General features: G+C 53.9%; 5 protein-coding genes across 5 annotated transcripts; 3 read left to right on the top strand and 2 right to left on the bottom strand.

Annotated features, from left to right (window-relative positions):
- Positions 1-879: 879 nt before the first annotated feature.
- TRIVIDRAFT_20663 (uncharacterized protein) lies at positions 880-3,704 on the bottom strand (the record flags this gene model as incomplete). Its single annotated transcript, XM_014094779.1, has 2 exons — positions 880-1,884; positions 1,938-3,704. Coding segments are annotated over 2 exons (2,772 nt in total), but the record flags the coding sequence as incomplete, so codon positions are not given.
- A 980-nt stretch (positions 3,705-4,684) lies between these two features.
- On the top strand, positions 4,685-5,856 carry TRIVIDRAFT_206710 (uncharacterized protein; the record flags this gene model as incomplete). Its single annotated transcript, XM_014094778.1, has 3 exons — positions 4,685-4,833; positions 5,025-5,154; positions 5,461-5,856. The coding sequence occupies 3 exons, from the start codon at positions 4,685-4,687 to the stop codon at positions 5,854-5,856; spliced, it is 675 nt and encodes a 224-aa protein (XP_013950253.1).
- Positions 5,857-10,314: 4,458 nt separating this feature from the next.
- On the top strand, positions 10,315-11,396 carry TRIVIDRAFT_65127 (uncharacterized protein; the record flags this gene model as incomplete). The annotated part of the gene is made up of 3 exons (XM_014094777.1): positions 10,315-10,567; positions 10,673-11,122; positions 11,182-11,396. The coding sequence occupies 3 exons, from the start codon at positions 10,315-10,317 to the stop codon at positions 11,394-11,396; spliced, it is 918 nt and encodes a 305-aa protein (XP_013950252.1).
- A 184-nt stretch (positions 11,397-11,580) lies between these two features.
- Positions 11,581-13,056, bottom strand: TRIVIDRAFT_184509 (uncharacterized protein; the record flags this gene model as incomplete). The annotated part of the gene is made up of 2 exons (XM_014094776.1): positions 11,581-12,702; positions 12,764-13,056. 2 exons carry the CDS (start codon positions 12,996-12,998, stop codon positions 11,768-11,770), a joined length of 1,170 nt encoding a protein of 389 aa, XP_013950251.1.
- Positions 13,057-14,093: 1,037 nt separating this feature from the next.
- On the top strand, positions 14,094-18,733 carry TRIVIDRAFT_74860 (Ca2+ transporter; the record flags this gene model as incomplete). The annotated part of the gene is made up of 3 exons (XM_014095061.1): positions 14,094-14,768; positions 14,840-17,592; positions 17,705-18,733. 3 exons carry the CDS (start codon positions 14,600-14,602, stop codon positions 18,134-18,136), a joined length of 3,354 nt encoding a protein of 1,117 aa, XP_013950536.1.
- Between the last annotated feature and the right edge of the window lie 267 nt (positions 18,734-19,000).

Below are 19,000 nucleotides of genomic sequence, written 5' to 3'. Positions count from 1 at the left end.
TGACGACATGAGACCCCTGCTCAAAAAGCATCGCCATCCCGCGTCCTCCGGACCGAAATCCATCTCACTTGGCATTTACCGGCATGCTCATTCTCATCTCCATCTCCATCTTCCTCTTCACCCTCATCCTCATTCTGATCCTCATCATGCAATGTAAATCCCAAAATTCCCCAGACACCCCAGATTTCCCCATCAAGGAACCTCCCGTGCGCAAGGCAAGACACAGAGACATGCATATGCACGTCTGTCTCGGGCCATCAATCTACCTTAGTAGTACTCAGTAGCATGTATCATGTACGTATGCACGCACGCGCCATGTCTGTCATCGACCCCGACTTTGTCTCGCATGCATCTCATCCCTGGAGCTCGTGTCTTGCAATGCATGTCATGTCCCACTTCTACACCAACTTGATTCGCACAGTAGAGCCAAAATAGTCGAGTTTAAAATAGCTTTTAATGTACTCGTATTGTCCCTTTTCCCTGGTAACAAACATGCCAAACAGCAAAAACAAAATGCATGGTATTAAATAACAGGAATACACATGTCGACCCCTTCCATCAAGCAACTATATACACACTCATACTCTGTAGTGTCGTGTTCGTTTACCAAATGCCATAATCGTGTTCCATTCGACAATTACGCTTCCTGTTGCTCCGCGTAATTGCTTTTGCTCTTCGTAAATATTAATTCCAACCCAACGCCGTTCCCTGCTGTGCCCGCTCGTCTTTTGCTGTGCTCCTCCCAATGCCTTGATTCCCCCAATCATCGTTAGGTGTAACGTCTTGCAAACCAAACACGGGATGCATTCTAGAAACTAATTAGAAATAAAACCAAAAATTGTATCATGCGAATTGGTAGCTCTCGCTGCGGGGCCTTCTGCCTGCAACGGCGGCCGCGCTTCGTTCATGCAGTCGGTGAACCCATTCCAACACCGTCTCGTAGCACAGCACATACTGCCGCAGGCTCTGAACCATGCTGAGTCTCTGCTCACGGAAGTCCTCTACCGTCTTTTGGATCAAATTAATCGACTCATCTCCCAGCCAGGATAGGTCGATGGATGGGTTCTCTTTGGCTCCATCTTCAAGTCTTGGCTCGAGATCCATGTCGAACTTGAAGCCCATCTCCCTGTTTGTCATGGGAGAAATGGCCTCGTCAGGGTCCATCATTCGAATGTCTCCCTCCGATTCCCGAGCAAGCGGCTGCCCGCCTGGTAATTTGGCCAGTCGTTGGCGCTTCATCATGTCAATCACACTGTCCACAGTGCAAAACGCTCCCGTCCGGCCGCATCCAGCGGAGCAGTGGACCAGCATGGGCCGGCTTGCGCTGTCGGCTTCGGGCTCGTCGTACCAGGTGATCGGCGCAATGTCATTGGCAATCCTGCTGGATCCTACAATCGAGGCAGAATCGACCGGGAGAGCCGCGCGCTGCATAACATTGGCGAGCTCTACCAAGGCAAGAAGGTGAGACGGTTGCGCCGGTGTCCCAAAGTCAGGCCAAGAAGAGAAGTGGAGATGAGTGATTTCTCTCATGGGAACAAAGGGGTGACCAGAGTGAGTAAGCGCAAACTTGCGAACAGTGACAAAGGTCGGTTCGGGTTGGCCTTGATGGGGAGGAGGGTTTCCTGCAGTCGTCTCAAGGGAAGTGGTCGTGTTGGCTCGCCTTCGGCTGGCCTCGCCCGTTGATGCGGTGCTGTTTTGAGTGGCGGTAGGTCGATGCCTGTCGAGATCAAGTGCCGCCTTCTTCTCGGAAAGCTTCTTCAACTTGATGGGCCCGTATTCGCAATCTTCCCAATATGTGTGACATTTTAACTGGCCCCCTTCCGACTCGGCCGTCAACATGACAATAACGCGCACATCCTGCTCCCAGATGACCGACCAAAAATCCTAAAAAGCAAGGTTAGCAAAAGGAGGCCTCCATTCTGTATAATTCACCTCACCTCAAATGTGGCGGGCAGGGGGCCCTGGCTCGCAATATATCTCTTGTTGCTCCTCGACGCGGTGAGGTGACTGGCATTGATATAGTCACAAGCGCCTTGAGGCTTGTCCGGAAGCTTGACACGCGCGTGCTCAAAGGGGAGAATGTCCTTGTAACGGTTCTTGACGCCCTTCTCAACGCCCGAGAGTTGCACCCGGCCGTTCATGGCTGGATTGTGGGCGGGATTTCCCTCGTTGAACGCGGCATAGGCATTCTGCATACGAGTCTTCTCTTCCTGCTCAATCTGCAAGAATTGTTTCGACACACGCTCACCGTGGTCGTGAGGAGCCGCCGCATCGCGAAGCCACAGAGGGAGCGAAATGGGCTCCAGTCCGTCGGGAACAGCAATGTCCAACTGACCGACGCCGTCTGCTAGGTCCATGTTCTGTCTGATGTTGCCGAAGAACGGACTCTTGGACGTGGGTAGCGTGACGCCGCCGATAACGGGAGCAAGGCTGCCCATGGCACCTGGGAAAGGCCTGCCTTCGGGCTTCACAGCCGTGGCCAGTGTGCTGTCGACCAGTTGGGGGAACGAGTGCTGGAACGCGTGGAAACCACCTCTAAGAATGGCAGTCTCCCCGAGGTACTTCTCGTTTGTGAACTTCTTAATTGTGTTCTGGGCCGTAACGATGTCATACGAGTCCGATGAGCCAGCGTAAGCAATAATCCTATCTACGTCCTTCCAGGTGGCAAATTTGTCCGCTGCCGGGCCGGTTTGGAAAGTCTGGTGCAGCGTTTCGGTGTTGTATGTTGCACGCTTCAAGAAGATGGTAGGGACACACAGGTTGAGAGCTCCCTTGATTCGAGAGGTGGCGTAGTTTGATGAAGGCCGTATGTCGAGCAGAAGGATGCTATCCTCCTCCTCGGTCTCAAGCAAGCTCTTGAGAGTTTCCGCAGTAATCAATGATGGCTGTCCGGCTTCCAGCTTGGTGGGCATTGTGGCAGCTCTCGTCATCGGTGTCAGTGTCAGATTGAACGAAGGAGGCTGGGTTATAGGCTCAGGCATCGTGAATTGGGTGTGTGTGTTCTCAGGTAGAGCCAAGGCCGTCTGAGACTGTATGGGGTCCATCGGCAACGGGGACTCGAATCTCGGGAGGCTATGGAGCTGCAGAGGAAATAATGAAGCTTCAGAATTCCGCTTCGAGTCGGACGATACATAGGCAGAGTCATGAAGGCTATCCTGGTCGACATCCATACGACTTGATGAGCCGTCTCTTCCCAGGCTTAGGTTTAGGGCACGAGGAAAGGAGCTTTCTGAGCCCGTATCGCTCGCATAGGTGTGCGCCCTGGGCGCTCGTGGACGTACGGGGGCTGGGTTGGACGTGGGTTGGACGTAGTGTGAAGTTGGCAGGGCAAACATCCTGCCCCCCCTGTTGATGTCAATCTGCCTCCTGAATTCCTCAAAATCGGGATTCGAGGTTTCATTGACAGGCCTGGGCAGAGCGGCGGTGAATGACCTCACTGACGAAGAGGTCGGACTCCAGTGATTGCCCAGGCCAGAAGAATCTCGAGGATCGTGGGATGAATTGGGAGCCAGTCCAAAGTAGCTGGGACTCGATGGCCGCACGTCGGGCCGCAGCGGAGACAGCCTGGGAGGATGGTTCTGGCCGACGGAATATGAGGCGTGGGGCGAGGAGGCGGGAGTCGTCGACATGCCAGTCTTGCCGGTGCGAGATGACTGTGAGAGGGAGTGGGAGTGGGAGGTGACGGGACCTGGCGATGGCATCGTGTGAGTCTTGACGGTGTAGTGGACAGGCGTCCGGTCGCCAGCCCGAGAGTCGTGCATGGCTTGGGCCTTTTCAAGAGGGGGTGTCGATAGCATTTAGATTGGTGCTCATCAGCAATTCTCAAGGCCCATCACTGGGAGGGTATTATGAGAATTCCCGACGACTGGTGGGTGGCCGGAGGTGGTGATGCTGAGATGTGATATAAATACAAGCACGTCTCTCAGCTTGGGGCTCCGCAAATGATCGACTTGAGCAAGCTCGCGAAGCTTATGCTTCTTTGACGCGTGCCAGTAAAAAGGTCGGAGTGGAATCGGGTGGATGAGGAGAGAGTCGTATCAAGTAATCGAGACTCTGGGCCGCGGCTCTTTAAGTCGAAACGAGGTGGCAAGAGTACCGAAATTGATGTGGCGTTGGAGTCTATGACAATGTGCTCACGGCCGATTCGGCTGTGCCAGGGTGGTAATGCAGTGGTAATGACGGCTCTGAAAGCTGGATAGCCTACTAGGGTTTTGTATGCAGCAGTGTAGATGGAATCCGTCACACCAGCAGGCCTGAATATGCTGGATGTTGTAAGGGAAAGGGGTGGGCTGGCGAGTAAATGGCGTAGCCGGTACTTGGTCTGGAGGCGAAAAGGAACGGACAGAAGCGAAAGGGCCGGGTCGAGAACGATAACCAAGGTGAAACCGAAGAATCCAAGCAGGCAGAAGGAACTCGATCTGACCAAGTGAGTTCAGTTGAGGCTGCTGTAGGGGCCTCTGGGGGGTGAGGAGATTGCGGGATGAAGGGGCAAAGTTTGTGGTGCTCTCGTGTTGCAAAATGTTCTTGTTGCGGGATGGGCCCAGTTGTGTTGAGGATGCCACCCCCGGACGGCCTATTTTTTTCCTCTTCTTTTTTTTTTCGGTCCCGTCCAGATTAGCGCGCAGAGAAAAGAAGGGGTGTGAGTGAGATGGAGCAGTGGGAAAGGGAGAAGAGACAGACAAAGATGGCCCAAGACGACGGAGCTTTGGAGGAGAGCAAAGCTGGGAATGTGTGGGAGGGGGGACAGGGGCCTTGCAGAAATGCTCAAGTACTGCAAGGTACCGGGCTGGGGGAGAGTACCAGCACCACCTGGGGAGATGTACTCGTACAGCGGTTAGTGGCCTGGAGAGCGCCAAAACGGTGCAGCGGCAGAGGTACAGGTACGGGCCTGATTGCCTTGTTCCGGGTACCTGTACTTGATCCTTTTTTGCTTTCCAAGGTTCATGTTACTTTTTCCTCTTATTTTACACGAGACAAGTCCACACGATTATGACGATGTCTGATTATGACTATGATGATGCCAGCATCCCACGGCAGGATCAGGCAATGCCTCCCCCGGATCGAATCCAGCACTCCAGACGCCGGATTGAGGAGAAGCTGAAGGGTTTTGCGGGCCTGGACAAGGCGTGGCAAGCCTGTGCCTGTGCTGTTACAGTAGCGACCTGAAGCAGAGCAGTACGACTGGGGAGTAGTACCTAGGTACTTGGAGGTACCTCGGCAGCCCACGATGACGGCGGCCCGGGGGCTGGAGGATGAGGTCGCTCGCTGGTGATCGCGTGCGGAAGGGATCGGCGCTGGCATGACAAGCATGGAGCAAGAGAAAGGGTCTGGATCTGGTCTATTCTTCGGGCTGCAAGCACAGCAAACCGGTTTGTTTACTCGGGATCTGCTGTTGCATGCCATGTACTCCGTATCGCCAGCGCTCCGTACTGTACCGTACTGTGATGTGCTGTGCCGTAGCGTATCGCATCCAGGTCCAACGACGTCGACAGCAAGTTTGATTTTGACAACGGACCCCCAACTGCTACAGCTGTCTCTGCCAGCACAGCTCCTGCAACGGCCTCCTCGCAAGGGCGTCACAGGCGTCTTGGTTATGGATCGCCCCCTGCGCAGGCGGCACTGAGGCTGCGGAAAAAGAGGGAAAAGAGGCGTGGCCAGCTTGCTATGGCTGGCAACGGCCGCCTCAAAAGGGGAATTAGCTGCCGGTGCCAGACATGGAAACTGAACAGGGCGTCACTCAAAGCGAAGCCTGGTAACCTGGCCCGCACAATGGAATTTGGGGCTGACCGACTTGTGAGATGGATGACGATTGTGTTTAACTTTGGCACTAACGGGGAAGCGTTCGCGGTGCATTAAGCTGCTTGCTAGCTATGTGGGAGCAATAAATTGCAAATTGATGCTACTGATGCTAGCCTGCACTACTACAAGTATTTCTGGCCGGAGAGTCATGTAATGTAATTGATCTGATTCATCCCTTCCGGGTTGACATGACGGGCAGTTGGTTGTCTTGCTTGAGAATGGCAAGGCTTAACACCAATGAGTTGGAAGCACTCAATACAGAACAACGACAGCCGGGTTTTGCCAATTGACAACCCAGGCCACACACAAAAGCCACGCAGAGAGAAGCCAGGCCAGGCCAGGCCAGGCCAGGACGCTCAGTCAAGCCCAAAACGCTGCAGCCACCGTCTTCTCGCATGGCCTCTCGACGCCGCGGCCCCACCACATCGTCATTGCGGCGCCAAGGGTCAAGGGTCCCCGCTAAGAGACGCACTGCTTTGGCCTAGTCTAGTGCTACAGACCCGCCGCTGCTAGGTACCGCCATTGAGCAAGACTGAGACTGCGACGTCCCCCATAAACCCCCCTCAAGCCCCCCGTAGGGCCCCCGTAAGGACCCCCTCACAGGCGCGCCAGGGCCAACCAGAGCGCGGGTGGCGCTGCCGCAAAACGTCACCGTGCCCCTTTGCGTCTTGGTCGGTTGAGTCCAGACTTTGGGAGCCCCAAAAGAAAAAGCGGCTCCGCGATGCTCCGTGTCGTCGTGATCCCTGTCGCGTGTACTACTAAGGTATGTATGTACCACCTGGTACCTTACCCTGGGGGTTGTGCTGTGCTGTTGCTGCTTGTTGACTTGACCTTTCCCGTTCATACTCATGTTGTTGGAATACCTGTGTGAAGCAAGAGTGAAGCTTGGATAATTACTTGATTGCATTAAAAAAGGTAAATAGGAAACCATTACTGTTTTATGCCCATCAATGCTCACCTGGGACACGATTAAAGATCAATGGATTGATTAGTATTGACTTGCATGCCCTACTGCATCTGCCAGTGCTCGTCAAGCTAAGCAAGTACATCGAGGTACCTCCCTCTCCACCACACCAGAGTAGAGCACCTATAACCTACCTAGTACCTGTAGGACACGACACGACACGGCCTCTTATCGTCTGGCTGGATGATTGATCCATGGATTGATTGTTTGCTCAAGCACCAAGCAAATCCCCCTCCCTCCCCCCCAAGCGGGTGCCTGCCGCCAAAGCCTGCTCCTCGCCATGCAATTGCCGGTTCCCAGTTCCCAGCACAAAAAAGTCTAGAACCCGCCAGACGCAGCATTCCCGCTGCAAAACGGACATGTCACTCCCAGACGCCAAGGCGAGCGGCCAGCTGAGATTGAAAAACGGGGGGCGAAAAGGGCAGCTTCTTGTCGCAGAGCGGAAGCAATGACGTAGCCGTCTCAAAACGGCATAACGGCTGTCAGCAGCCTGTCCGCCTTCCTAATGCATGTCCACACACGATTACTGTGCTGCAACTATTACTATTGCATGTTGTCGCAGAAGATGAATCACGACTCCGACAAGAGCCCAATCGCCCATATCACGTTGGATACGCATCCTCGTACTCGTACATCCGGTGCTCATGGCATGTCACTGACATGGAAAACAAAAAGTGATGGACAGGCACCGCCCTACTACAGGTCTACTGCTAAGTCTGCTATACGCCGCTGGCCCGCACTGGGCTCGACTAGACGGCACCCATCCAGCCATATCACAAGGATATTCCCTTGTCCCATACAGACACACTCTGTTCTGTTCTAGAGCTGCAACTGCACACACCATCCCTCCCTTCCACGATCATGTACTGTAAATCCCGTCCATTGTGTGCGGAGTATTCGGCGTGGCACCCAGTCAAACGTGGTATTTCGGCGTCAACTGAACAGCTTGTCAACCGTCTATTGCCTCCTCGCGGTCCAGACTCGTCCATCCGCAACACGCAGCGTCATATGTATTTGCCCGACATTCTCACACCGGCTGCAGCGTGTTGATCAACTGGTCATACCTAGACGGCCTGTCCTGTACATACAGGCAGAGCTGCCGGGCTTCGGTGCCCCTGGCCCTGCCATCCATCAGCTTCTCCAGCGGGTGCTTCGATAGGGCTTGCAAGCCGAATTACGATGGATGGGCTACCGTACCGTACCGCACCCTACTGTAGTTTCACAGCAGCCAAAAGTCTTCAAGTCTCCGGCCTACTCGTACTACCTTGGTTGCTGGGTAAGATACCGAGAGCATACATGGCATGGACCATCAAGAGCAAGGCCAGCTGGTAAGCAGCTAACGATGTACAACAATGGAGCAGCAGTTCTGCTAGCTCTACAGGTACTCCATAACACCTCACCACTAAGAGCCTGATGAACCCATCAATACGAATCAAACCCCCAGCACGCATTGCTCCCTCGCTCAGTCTAATAACGGAAAGCCGGAACCGTGGCCCGTCCGTCAAACTGCTCGCTAGAAACAACGGACTCACACGCCCATACTTGCGAGATTGTAGGAAAAGGGTATTCCGAGGGGGATCGATTTTCTTGGTCGGTCTGGTTGACATTTCCCTGCTTCAGCCTGGCCCGGTTTCCGAGTCACGCAATCTCTGTCGGGTCACGCAATCTGAAAACACCAGACCCTTTTCCTTCTCCACAACGTCTCGTGAGTTCTTTTTTGGTTTTTTATGCGTGTGCACAAAGCAGGGAATCTTCTGCAGGATTCAAAGGGCGGGGGGTTCCAGGCCCTTTGGATGATGGCCTTGGGACGCATTCCTCTTATTTTTTCTACATGGTTGTTTCCTCATGCTGTCTCACGTCGGTTGTAAGTGTAGGACTCGGGCTTTTGTACCCTGCTGACTGAGCGGCTGTCCAGCTGAGGCATTATCACAGGTCATTTTCGACTACCGCCTAAGCTAATCCTGCAGTACATGCATCTTATTCCCGAGCGTAGCGATGCCCTGTGTTGATTGGCCGAGGATCCAATCCGCTGGCCTTAATCATCATGCTTACGACTGGAGTCAAACTCGCAAGCAAAACCACGTCTTTTCCCACCTTGACTAACAACAAGCATCCACGTATCCCGCTAGGCGAGGTGCGCATGGAGCTGGGAATTACGCGCTGACGGGTTCGGAATCGCATCTGCCGTGGCGTGGAATTTCGATTCTTTGCTTTTGGGCAACTTGGGACGTTCCGGACATGGGTTTCGGGTCTGTGGTGCTTCGTGATCACTTTGTGTGGGTATCGTATCAGATTTGACACTTGCAAGCCATGTCACAGGTTTCTAAGCCCCGGAGTAATGCTGGAGATGAAGAACTTCACATCTCCATAAACCAGACAAGTGGGGTGGTTTCGGGTCGTGATGGCCCGAGATCGATATCCAGAGTAAACTTTTGCATCTTCCCATTTCCATTCCTCTTGCGGTGTGAAGAATCATGATTTTCCTCATGCATGGCACGTCTCAGCTAAGAATAGGCATCAGGAACTAACTTGTTGCGAGAGAAGATGTGAACCCATTTGAAAATGAGCAAGAGACAAGAAAATCACCTATTTTTATCCCTCACTTACATCTGTTGCACTTGTGCGTCAAACTCGACATCGATGCCCACTGATATGCCTCCCATATTGAGATCTACAGCACGGATGAGCAATGCCAAGCAATGTCTAGGACATGACGAAGAAGTGATTCCGATCGGACCGAGTCTTTATTTCTATTTCTGTCCGCGGTGTGGCTGCATTCAAATTACACTGAGGCAGACGAGGGAAACCAGCCTCTCCCACGTCTGCATCGTCTTTCGTTGGTAACGCATTTAGACAACTCCTCTTCAACCCCATCTATACCCAATTGCCACCGCGAAAACCAGATCAAAACCTACTGAAACTTGATTCTTCATGAATATCTCTCCTCGGAATTAATTAGCCAAATATGCCCACACCAAATAAAGTAAAAATAACGTTTCTCTTCCCACCTCCCCGTTATGCCGTCAAAACCCGCCAAAGGCGCGCCCTTTTCAACCCCCAAAAACTCCTCATCCCACGAACTACAGCCAAACACTCGCTAGATAAGGCGGATAAAATACAAAAAAAAAAAAAAAAAGCTCAATCAATTCCCTATCAGATTACGACTCAGCCGTTTTGGCGCCAGATTTTGCGGAGGCTTCCTCCCCCGCATGTTAATAGAAGGCGGGCTCCAGAGAACGGAGCCCCGAGTCCGTGTTTTTCTTAGTCATACGCCCGCGGGCTTTTGGTAGATGATGTTGAATTGAATGAGAGGAGGGCGTGAGTTCTTTATGCGATTCTTGGATGGAAAGGCGCCATATTCGAGTTTATGTTATTTGTGATAGAAAAACAATCAAAACTGCCAAGGCCCTGGTTGATAATTCCTAAACTAGCAGCATCCCCAGCTTCTCCAAAGCAGAGTTCAAAACTATCAGTCAGTCGCCATCTCACCTCATCTCCATCAAGACGAACACTAACAACTTTTCCAAAGAAAAATAGATACAAAATCCAAAATGTCTCAGCCGGCAAGCAGTCTCTCCGCGGAAGAGCGCCTCAAGGCCCGCAAGCCCGTCCCGAAGCCCGTCCCGGCTTACCTCCCAACTGCCGGCTCCCCCCTGGCCGTCGACAAGAGCCTGTACGAGGCCATCCAGCAGGCCCCGCGAGTCCTCATCGAAGAGTTTACCGTTCCGATCCGGTCAGGACGGGCTTGGGAGGCACCAGCGGGATCGATTGTGAGCATCAGCACGCCCGAGGGCCCTCAAGTTGGTATGTATCGTATCTTCTTCAACTCCAAGTATTGTCATATTGGAAACAAGCAATGACATGGCACACATCTCAATCAATGAATCAGCCAATTAACACATACAAAAGGCGACCTCAATATCTGGAACCGCCACAACCCCCGTGAACGCTTCTGGGCCAGCCGCACTCGCCAGCTTCACTCCACCCACGTATCTACCCACGACCGTCTCTGGTCCAACCTCCCCTACATGCGGCCCCTCGTCACCATCATCTCCGACAGCCTCGCCTGGTACGGCCAGGACGAGAACGGCGGCCGCGTCCACGACTTGCTGGGCACGCGCTGCGATCCCTACATCAACACCGTGCTCTCTGGCTCGCAGTACGACTTCCACTGCCACTCCAACCTGAGCCGCGCCGTAGCCAAGTGGGGGCTGAGGGAGGATGATGTCCACGACGTCTTGAACTTGTTCCAGGTCACTGGTCTGGATGAAAAGGGCCGCTACTTCATGAGCCCGTGTCCGGCTGAGAAGGGTGATTCCATTGAGTTCCTGGCCGAGCAGGACGTCCTCATGGCTCTGAGTATGTTTTTGATATCTCTTACACTAATAGTGTGAGCGTAACTAACATGATAAAATCAGGCACATGTCCCGGCGGTGATCTCTCCCTCTGGGGTTTTGGAAGCGACAGCGAAAAGGAAATGATCAAGGTCTGCCGTCCCCTGCATGTCAAGGTCTTCCAGCTGCAGGACAAGGAGCTCCTCCAAAAGGGCGGATGGAAGCCTGCAGAGACGGCCGGATACAAGGGCTTGCATGGAGTCTTTTCCCCTGAAGGAGAACCAAGTCAGCGAAAGTAAATTACAGCCCGCAAGTTGGCATAGGATGTAGAATAGAGATCCATTACTCAGATATCTCACTCCTTGGCGGAGCCGAAATAGTGTTTGGACTGCCACGCTGGAGTGGTTATGATTGTCTCATAGAAGGCAGCGGCATGTAGTACATCTCATATCATCTGGCACATGGTGATGGGGATCAAAAGATGGGAGGCAGCTAGGGGGTTGATACCCGCATAATGGTATAATTGAACTATCCTTACAACTCCAAGTCCGTGGCTGCCGTAGTTGTTTCTATAAAATAAACCCCTGGTTGCAGGATACAATATTTTTTTTTCTTTTGCTTTGTTGAATGTCGCTGTGTGGGTGAGTGTGTCTGCTGAAATGCGACCCAATCACTTCCACAGCTTGCCGAGGGAAACCTCCTTGTCATCATGCTTGTTGAGAATCTTGGCAGTTGCCAATTCAAAGTCCTCCTGTGTGACGTGAACTCTCCTCTCACGGAGGGCATACATGCCCGCTTCTGTGCACACACCCTTGAGCTCGGCTCCGGAGCAGCCGTTCATCTTCTCCGCAATCTTGGTCAGATTGATGCCTCTGGTCAGGTTCATCTTGCGGCTGTGGATTCGGAGAATGTCGGCTCGCGCTTCGATACTTGGCGGGGGGAACTCGATCTTGCGGTCGATTCGTCCGGGTCGCAGCAAGGCGGGGTCTAGAATGTCGAGACGATTCGTGGCCATGATGACCTTGATGTTCTTGGTAGGCTCGAAACCATCGAGCTGGTTCAGCAGCTCCAACATGGTTCGCTGCACTTCGGAGTCACCTCCTGATGAGCCCTCCACTCTGGAGGAGCCAATGCTGTCGATTTCGTCCATGAAGATGATTGACGGGGCATGCTCTCGGGCCATGATGAAGAGCTCTCGGACCATTCGACTACCTTCACCAATGTACTTTTGCACCAACTCGGAACCAGAAACTCTGATGAACTTGCAGGCCGTGTGGTGGGCCACAGCTCTGGCCAGCAGTGTCTTGCCCGTACCGGGTGGTCCATACAGCAAGACACCTTTGGGCTGGGCTATGCCGAGAGATTCGAAGAGCTCCGGGTGCTTCAGACCCAGCTCGATAACTTCCTTAATCTCCTTGATCTGTTGATCCAATCCACCAATCATGTCGTATGTGCTGTCGGGGACCTTTTCTACCATCATGAGCGATACCAGGGGATCGACTGATGACGGCAGCATCTTCTCTAGCTTGTAGCTGTCTGACAAAAGTGTGACTCTCTTTCCGGGGGTGAGTTTGGCGATTTCGACATTATCGGAGACATCGACAACTGGCACACCAGGGATTAGGAGCTGCGGGCAGATCGCGGGGTGATATCATTGATGACCAACCATATTTGCCTTCGGGATGTACCTTGACAAGCACCTTCTTGGTGCTCATCACTTTGACAACCTCTCCGACGTAGGACCCGGGCTGCTGTAGCAGGCCCAGCTCTTCTCTCAGTAACCGGACACGGGAATTGTAGTCGTTGCGTTGGGCCTCGAGACGGCGGAGGGCAGCCTGACCCTTGAGGATCTCCAGCTTCATCGCCTCGATCTTGTTGCGGTAGTACTCGTCGAGCGCCATCTTGGGCGGGCTCCCAGGGGGGGAATGGGCTGTGTATGGATAGGAGAGATGAGGATTTGAATGTTTTGCTTCGTCTGGAGGCTGCGGTGTTGCGTCGTCGAGAGGTGAATGCGGAATGGTGGTGAATCTGCTTAGTCCGGGATTGGGGCCAAGTTGAAGCTGCGCGCAAGGCTACAGCTGGTGCTCGTAAGCGTTGAATTCGGAACATTCGTTGCGCCGGGTTCCGCCCGCTCTTTCAATGTTCTTGTACTAACTGTAGCTGTAGCGCCAATACTCCGTAATAGCAGCACACATGGCGAGCTGTACAGCGCTAGCGGCTACTGCCACCAGGGAGAATCGGGTCTAGCCTTGGCTGACGTCTTTGCTGCAACAGCAGCGGCATGCACGTCAAAAGCCACCATCAGCCCGGCCTTGGGCACTAACTACAGCCTGAAAAGCGCTGTAGATTAGTACGAGTACAGTAGCCGCTCCAAGCTTCAGCTCACACCTCCAGCTCCCTTGCGCCAGAGCTGCAGCTGTTAATTCCGGGCTGCATGGCACCGCGTCTATTATATACTCGTACTAATCTTGCGGTGTTTTTGCTATGTCGTCTCTCTTCTTCGTGCTCGTTCCCGCCGCTTCGGCTCCGTAATGCCAGTAAGCTAGTTGCCTGTAATCTCCCCATCATGCCATGCCGTGGACGATGCGCAAAATGACGTTGCATTAGATCCTGGCTGGTCACGATTTGCGGATCACAAGGTGCGCCAAGCGATAGGTCGAGTCGTGTGAGCGGACCCAGACGGTGAGGCCATGGATTGATTGATTGATTGATTGATGCCTTGCCTCTCGGTTCTGTTTCTGTTTCTGTTTCTGTTTCTGTTTCTGTTTATTGTTTCTGTCTCTGTTTCCTCGCCTGTCTCTTGTCTCTGCGTGTTTCTGCAGCAGGCGAGGCATTGTATTGCATACCTGCCACCTCGCAAAAGCGGCCTGGCCGAGGCTAGTCGACGACCAAAGGGCAGTCTGTTGACATTCTTTGCATATCTCACAGCCATTGCCCGTCCTTGGGCTCCGTGCCGCTTATCCTGCGCCTCATCTCCGTCTCCAAGCCCACTTCTGTTTGTAAGTCTGGATTCGCTAGAGTCTGGAGATACCCGAGCGAGTGCCTCAGCCATTTTTTAGAGTTCCATAGGTTCGCTCGACGGCTGGCAGGAGGCCCGACTTCATTCAGCTCAGCTCTTGCTCTTGCTTAGTTTCCCCCTCTCTCCTCACCTCTTCTCTCTTCTACCTATTAAACATCGCCACCATCAACAGCTTCTTCTCGTTTTCATATTTCCTCTCCCTTTTCTTCTCATGCCGTGATGCCACATAATCCAAACCGTCATCGTCGACTCTCGCACACACTCCCTGATCCCGTGTTCAGAGCCCCTCCACACTGCTAGAGCTCACTAGCCCGATCTATCTAAAAGCCGCCGTTGGACAGGGATACCTTCGAAACGTCGTTATCTCAGCCCTTTTTTTTTTATTAGACCTGCCGAGTCCTCGTTCAGCAGGCCTGCGAGGTTCATCTTCACCTTTGTCGCGGCACCGTCGCCGCTTCGATCTCGACTTCGATCTCGGCTGCCATGGATCCGTCGCAGCAGGACAACGCGCCGTCAGCGCATCGCGGCAGCGTTTCCTCGGGCATGATGTCACCGACGGACACTCGAGCCAATCCCCTGTCTAGGCAAACGTCCATCGTCGACGACAACACTCAGTCGACAGACACCGTACGGCGGCGACCCGAGGGATATGGTAGGACAAAGCGACACTGTCATACCCACGCCAGATTCTATGGATGTGCATGCTAACCCAGCCCTTCAAAGGCACCATCCAGGGGTCCCCGAGCATGAGAAGCAGCCAGACACTGGGCGAGTCATCCGTCGACCGCCCGCAGGCAGCGCGAAGCAGTCAGGCCGGCCGCTCCACGTCTGCTGCAGGTCCCGAGAGGAGTCAGTCCTATTCTCGCCTACGGAAGCCGCCGCTGTCACGGCGCACATCGGCCAATACACCGCACAAGGGAGAAGTCTTCTCTGTAGACGACGACACGCACGAGGTCCAGGCAGACGCTGCCGAACGCCGCGCGGGCCTATCGACGCGCCGACGCCCACCACCTCCATCGGGGCTCGCCCGTATACAGTCGTTCCGTAGCAGCGAGGACGACGAAGAAGCCGAACGAGACGATGAGGCCAGCGAGGCTGAGGAGGAGCACGGTGAGCAGGAGGAGGAGCTGCCGCTGGAAGAGCACGTCGACTGCGACTCCGACGGCGAAATCAGCGAGGCTGAAAGCTTCACGCTCAAAGACAGGCAGCAGGCCATCAACCAGACGCACCCGTTTGGTATTCGCGTTTGGAAGCCTGCATTGTACAAGAAGGACAGATCTATTCAAAAGTTCGCCCAGGCAGATATTCACTCTACACCCGGCGGCAGGGTAAGCAACTGGCTGCTCCTCTTCAACCTGGTGTGGACCATCTTCTTTGGCTGGTGGATAGCCTGCTTTGCCGCCTTTGGCGCAATCATCTGCCTTTTATTTGCTGCTGCGCCCAGCGGGAGAGAGTATGGAAGAGTCTTATGGGGCCTGGCGGGCTACCTGTTCTACCCATTTGGCAAGTTTATTCGACTCGAGAAGGATGAGGCCTACTTGGACGAGGATCAGGATGAGGGCAGAAGCATCTCCGAGTACGAGCAGTGGCAGAACGGCGATCTCGAGTACGGCCGGCTATTCTTTGGACCCGATCGACACCGTTCCATCATCGGCCGCTCCAGGAGGAGCATCGACTCGGAGCCCAGCGAGACGGAGAGCTTGCTGGGACGGGGGCGTCGCGGCGAGCCTGGTGATTTGCACCCCCGGATGAAGCGAAGGCTCTTTGGCCGCGGCGAGTGGAATATTGGCCGCATCATCTTCTTCGTCTTCTTCTACTGCCTCATCTCGCCCTCGTTAATCATTGTGTCTGGCATTTGCTGGTTCCTCGTCTTCTGGATCCCCATGGGAAAGGTCACCATGCTACTCTTTGACCACCTCAGGCGGCACCCTCTCGCCCTGTCGTTTGAATCCCATATCAGCTACGCGCGAGTCGACGACGCCCCAGACTCGTCCATCTTGGTCTGCACCTATCGAGCAGTCGGCTCAAAGTACTGGAAATACACCATTGACGGCACAAACATCTTCTTGATCAACCTCATGGTCGTCGTCGTGTTTGTCATTGCAGACTGGGCCATCCTGGACCGAATCCTACACGTAGAGATTCTCCTCACATCGCCCGCCTTCTTGTTTGTTGCGGGCTTACTCTCCATCATCCCGCTGGCATACTTCATCGGCCAGGCCGTGGCATCCATCTCAGCTCAGTCCTCCATGGGCCTGGGCGCTGCCATCAACGCCTTCTTTGCCACCGTTGTCGAAGTCTTCCTCTACTGCGTTGCGCTAAGCCAGGGCAAAGGCCAGCTCGTCGAGGGGAGCATCGTGGGAAGCATATTTGCCGGTATCCTGTTCTTGCCAGGCATTTCCATGTGCTTCGGCGCCCTGAAGCGAAAGACACAGCGATTCAACGCCAAGTCGGCCGGCGTGACGTCCACAATGCTGCTCTTTGCCGTTGTTGGCGCTTTTGGCCCAACGCTATTCTATCAAATCTACGGTACCCATGAGCTCAACTGCATGGACTGCGAAGACTACGGCAATGGCGGCCTCAACGGGGGTGCCGCACGCGATTGCCGCCGGTGCTACTTCTCGCAGGCGCCGGCCCTTGACGACCGGTTCTATATCGAGGCCGTGCGGCCATACTGTTATTTTGCCGCCTTTATGCTCTTCTTCGCATACCTCGTCGGCCTATGGTTCACCTTGCGCACCCACGCCGCCGTCATCTGGAACGCCGAGGTGGAGGAGAAGAAACACGAGGAGTCGATGCACGCGTCGACCACGCTTCGAGCACCGCACCAGCCATCAACGGCCGAAGCCACCGGGTCCGACAATATACGCGAGACGCATCTCTACAAGCGCATTCTAGGCCAGTCTCTCAAGCAGGTCGGCCTACCGGACAGCTCCCGCCCGAGCTCCACGGCTGCCCAGGATGCCGGTGGTGCCAACGGATTGAACAGCACCCCTCACGTGGTGCCGCCCAGGGGTGGTACTGATGAGGAGCAGCCTTTGCGCCCAACGATCAAGGTTCCCGCCCTGAGCCAGGTGGACAACAACCTGGTACGAGAGGTTGCCGAGATCGCTGCCACAGCCGCCACGATTGCCTCCCGCGACCGATATACGAGTGCACACAAGCCGTCCAACAACGCCGGCCCAGCAACTCCGCGGCCGCACGGCGCCAGCCGAGCCAGCCACCACCCCGATGTCGAGGAAGACGTCGCTACTGCGGGAGCTGCAACTGCTCACGCAGGGGGCCACGGCCACGACGCGCCCAACTGGAGCCGCACCAAGAGCACCGTGATACTGCTGGGCGCCACCATCCTGTACGCCATTATTGCCGAGATTCTGGTCGACACTGTCGACGTCGTGCTCGAGAGCTTTTCCATTGACCAAAAGTTTCTCGGGCTGACCCTCTTTGCCCTAGTCCCCAATACTACCGAGTTCTTGGTAAGCACCCGCCCATCATTCCCACCCAATCCCCTGAGCCCGTGCATCCCCCGTGCTCCGTGCCCACGTTTTTTTGCTGACGCTATTGGAATTTTTTTTTCGGGTTGCTTAGAACGCCATTTCGTTTGCCATGAACGGAAACATTGCACTATCGATGGAGATTGGCTCCGCCTACGCCCTCCAGGTGTGCCTACTGCAAATCCCGTGCCTCGTGCTCTTCTCCGCCGTGTTCCCAAACATCCCTGCCGGGGGTGATGCCGCCATGTATACCTTTTCGCTGCTGTTCCCGCAATGGGACCTGGTGACGGTCATCCTGTGTGTGTTTTTGCTCAGCTACGTGTACGGCGAGGGCAAGAGCAACTACTTCAAGGGCAGCATCCTCATGCTGACATACCTTGTCGTGGTGATTGGATACTACTTCAGCGGCTACACCGAGGCGGCCATGGGCTTGCAGCGGTTTGACGTGATGGGGGCCGATGGGAAGTATCAGTCCTTCAAGACCATTGGCAGGTCAGCAAGCGGGAGGGCGTTTCAAGTGATTTGAGCGGCGTAAAGCCGACAGTGTGGAGAGCTGCAGCGAAGCAGCATCTTCATCTTGTTACTACTATTACGAGTACTAGTTCGATAAATGTCCGCAAAGGTCCGAACAAGCTGCATTCGTCGGTGACCTTTTTCGTCTGTTGTTTTGCTGTCTGTTGTTTTTTCCCCTCCGGCTTACTGTACTTGGGGGAGTGGGTGCTATATCTTGCAGTGTGGGTATCTGCATGCATTTTTTCTTTCTGTGTCTGACTCTCCCCCTCTCTTCCTTATTATATGCTTCCTCTTTCTTTCTTCGGAGGGGCAATCTGCCAGGGGTCTTGTCTTGTTCCGCAGAGCCGGCATGTGTGTTTTGAGCGGATCGGGTATTTTGCTGTGTGCTTTCTCGTTTGTCCTCTTTCCATATTTAGGTATGGCATGACTAGTTTCGAAATCGTCTCACGGGGATGGCAGGCTGCATGGCAGTTTGCATGTATTTGTGTACTTTTTCCTCTTGTCTCTTTTGCTCTTTTCCTGTGTCCTGCTTCTCTTTGCTTGGCTTTGAAGGACATGAAAGTCGACCAAAGTGTATTTCAAAGAAATGAAAAGTCTCATATGTACCTTTCTTTTTTTCCTTTTTTTTCTTCCATTTCTTGTTTTCCTTCTGTTGCGTACAAAATACTACCATAACTGCCTCGGATTGTGTGAAGCATGAAGCATAATGAATCCATTTGTCTTGTTCCGTTATCCGCGAGCCGCGTGATCACATGCATCTCTAGCTTTTTTTTTTCCTCCTTCTCAATGCTGCAAGTCCTCAAAACAGAATGGCAGGGGAAACTGATGAAATCCTAAAACAATGTTCTAGATCTTCTCCACCGGCCACTGCCGCCAA

This window comes from Trichoderma virens (genome assembly GCF_000170995.1).
Source record: "Trichoderma virens Gv29-8 chromosome Unknown TRIVIscaffold_91, whole genome shotgun sequence".
NCBI classification, from domain to species: domain Eukaryota; kingdom Fungi; phylum Ascomycota; class Sordariomycetes; order Hypocreales; family Hypocreaceae; genus Trichoderma; species Trichoderma virens.
Note: the sequence above shows the minus strand (reverse complement) of the source record. Positions and strands in the feature narration are given on the sequence as shown.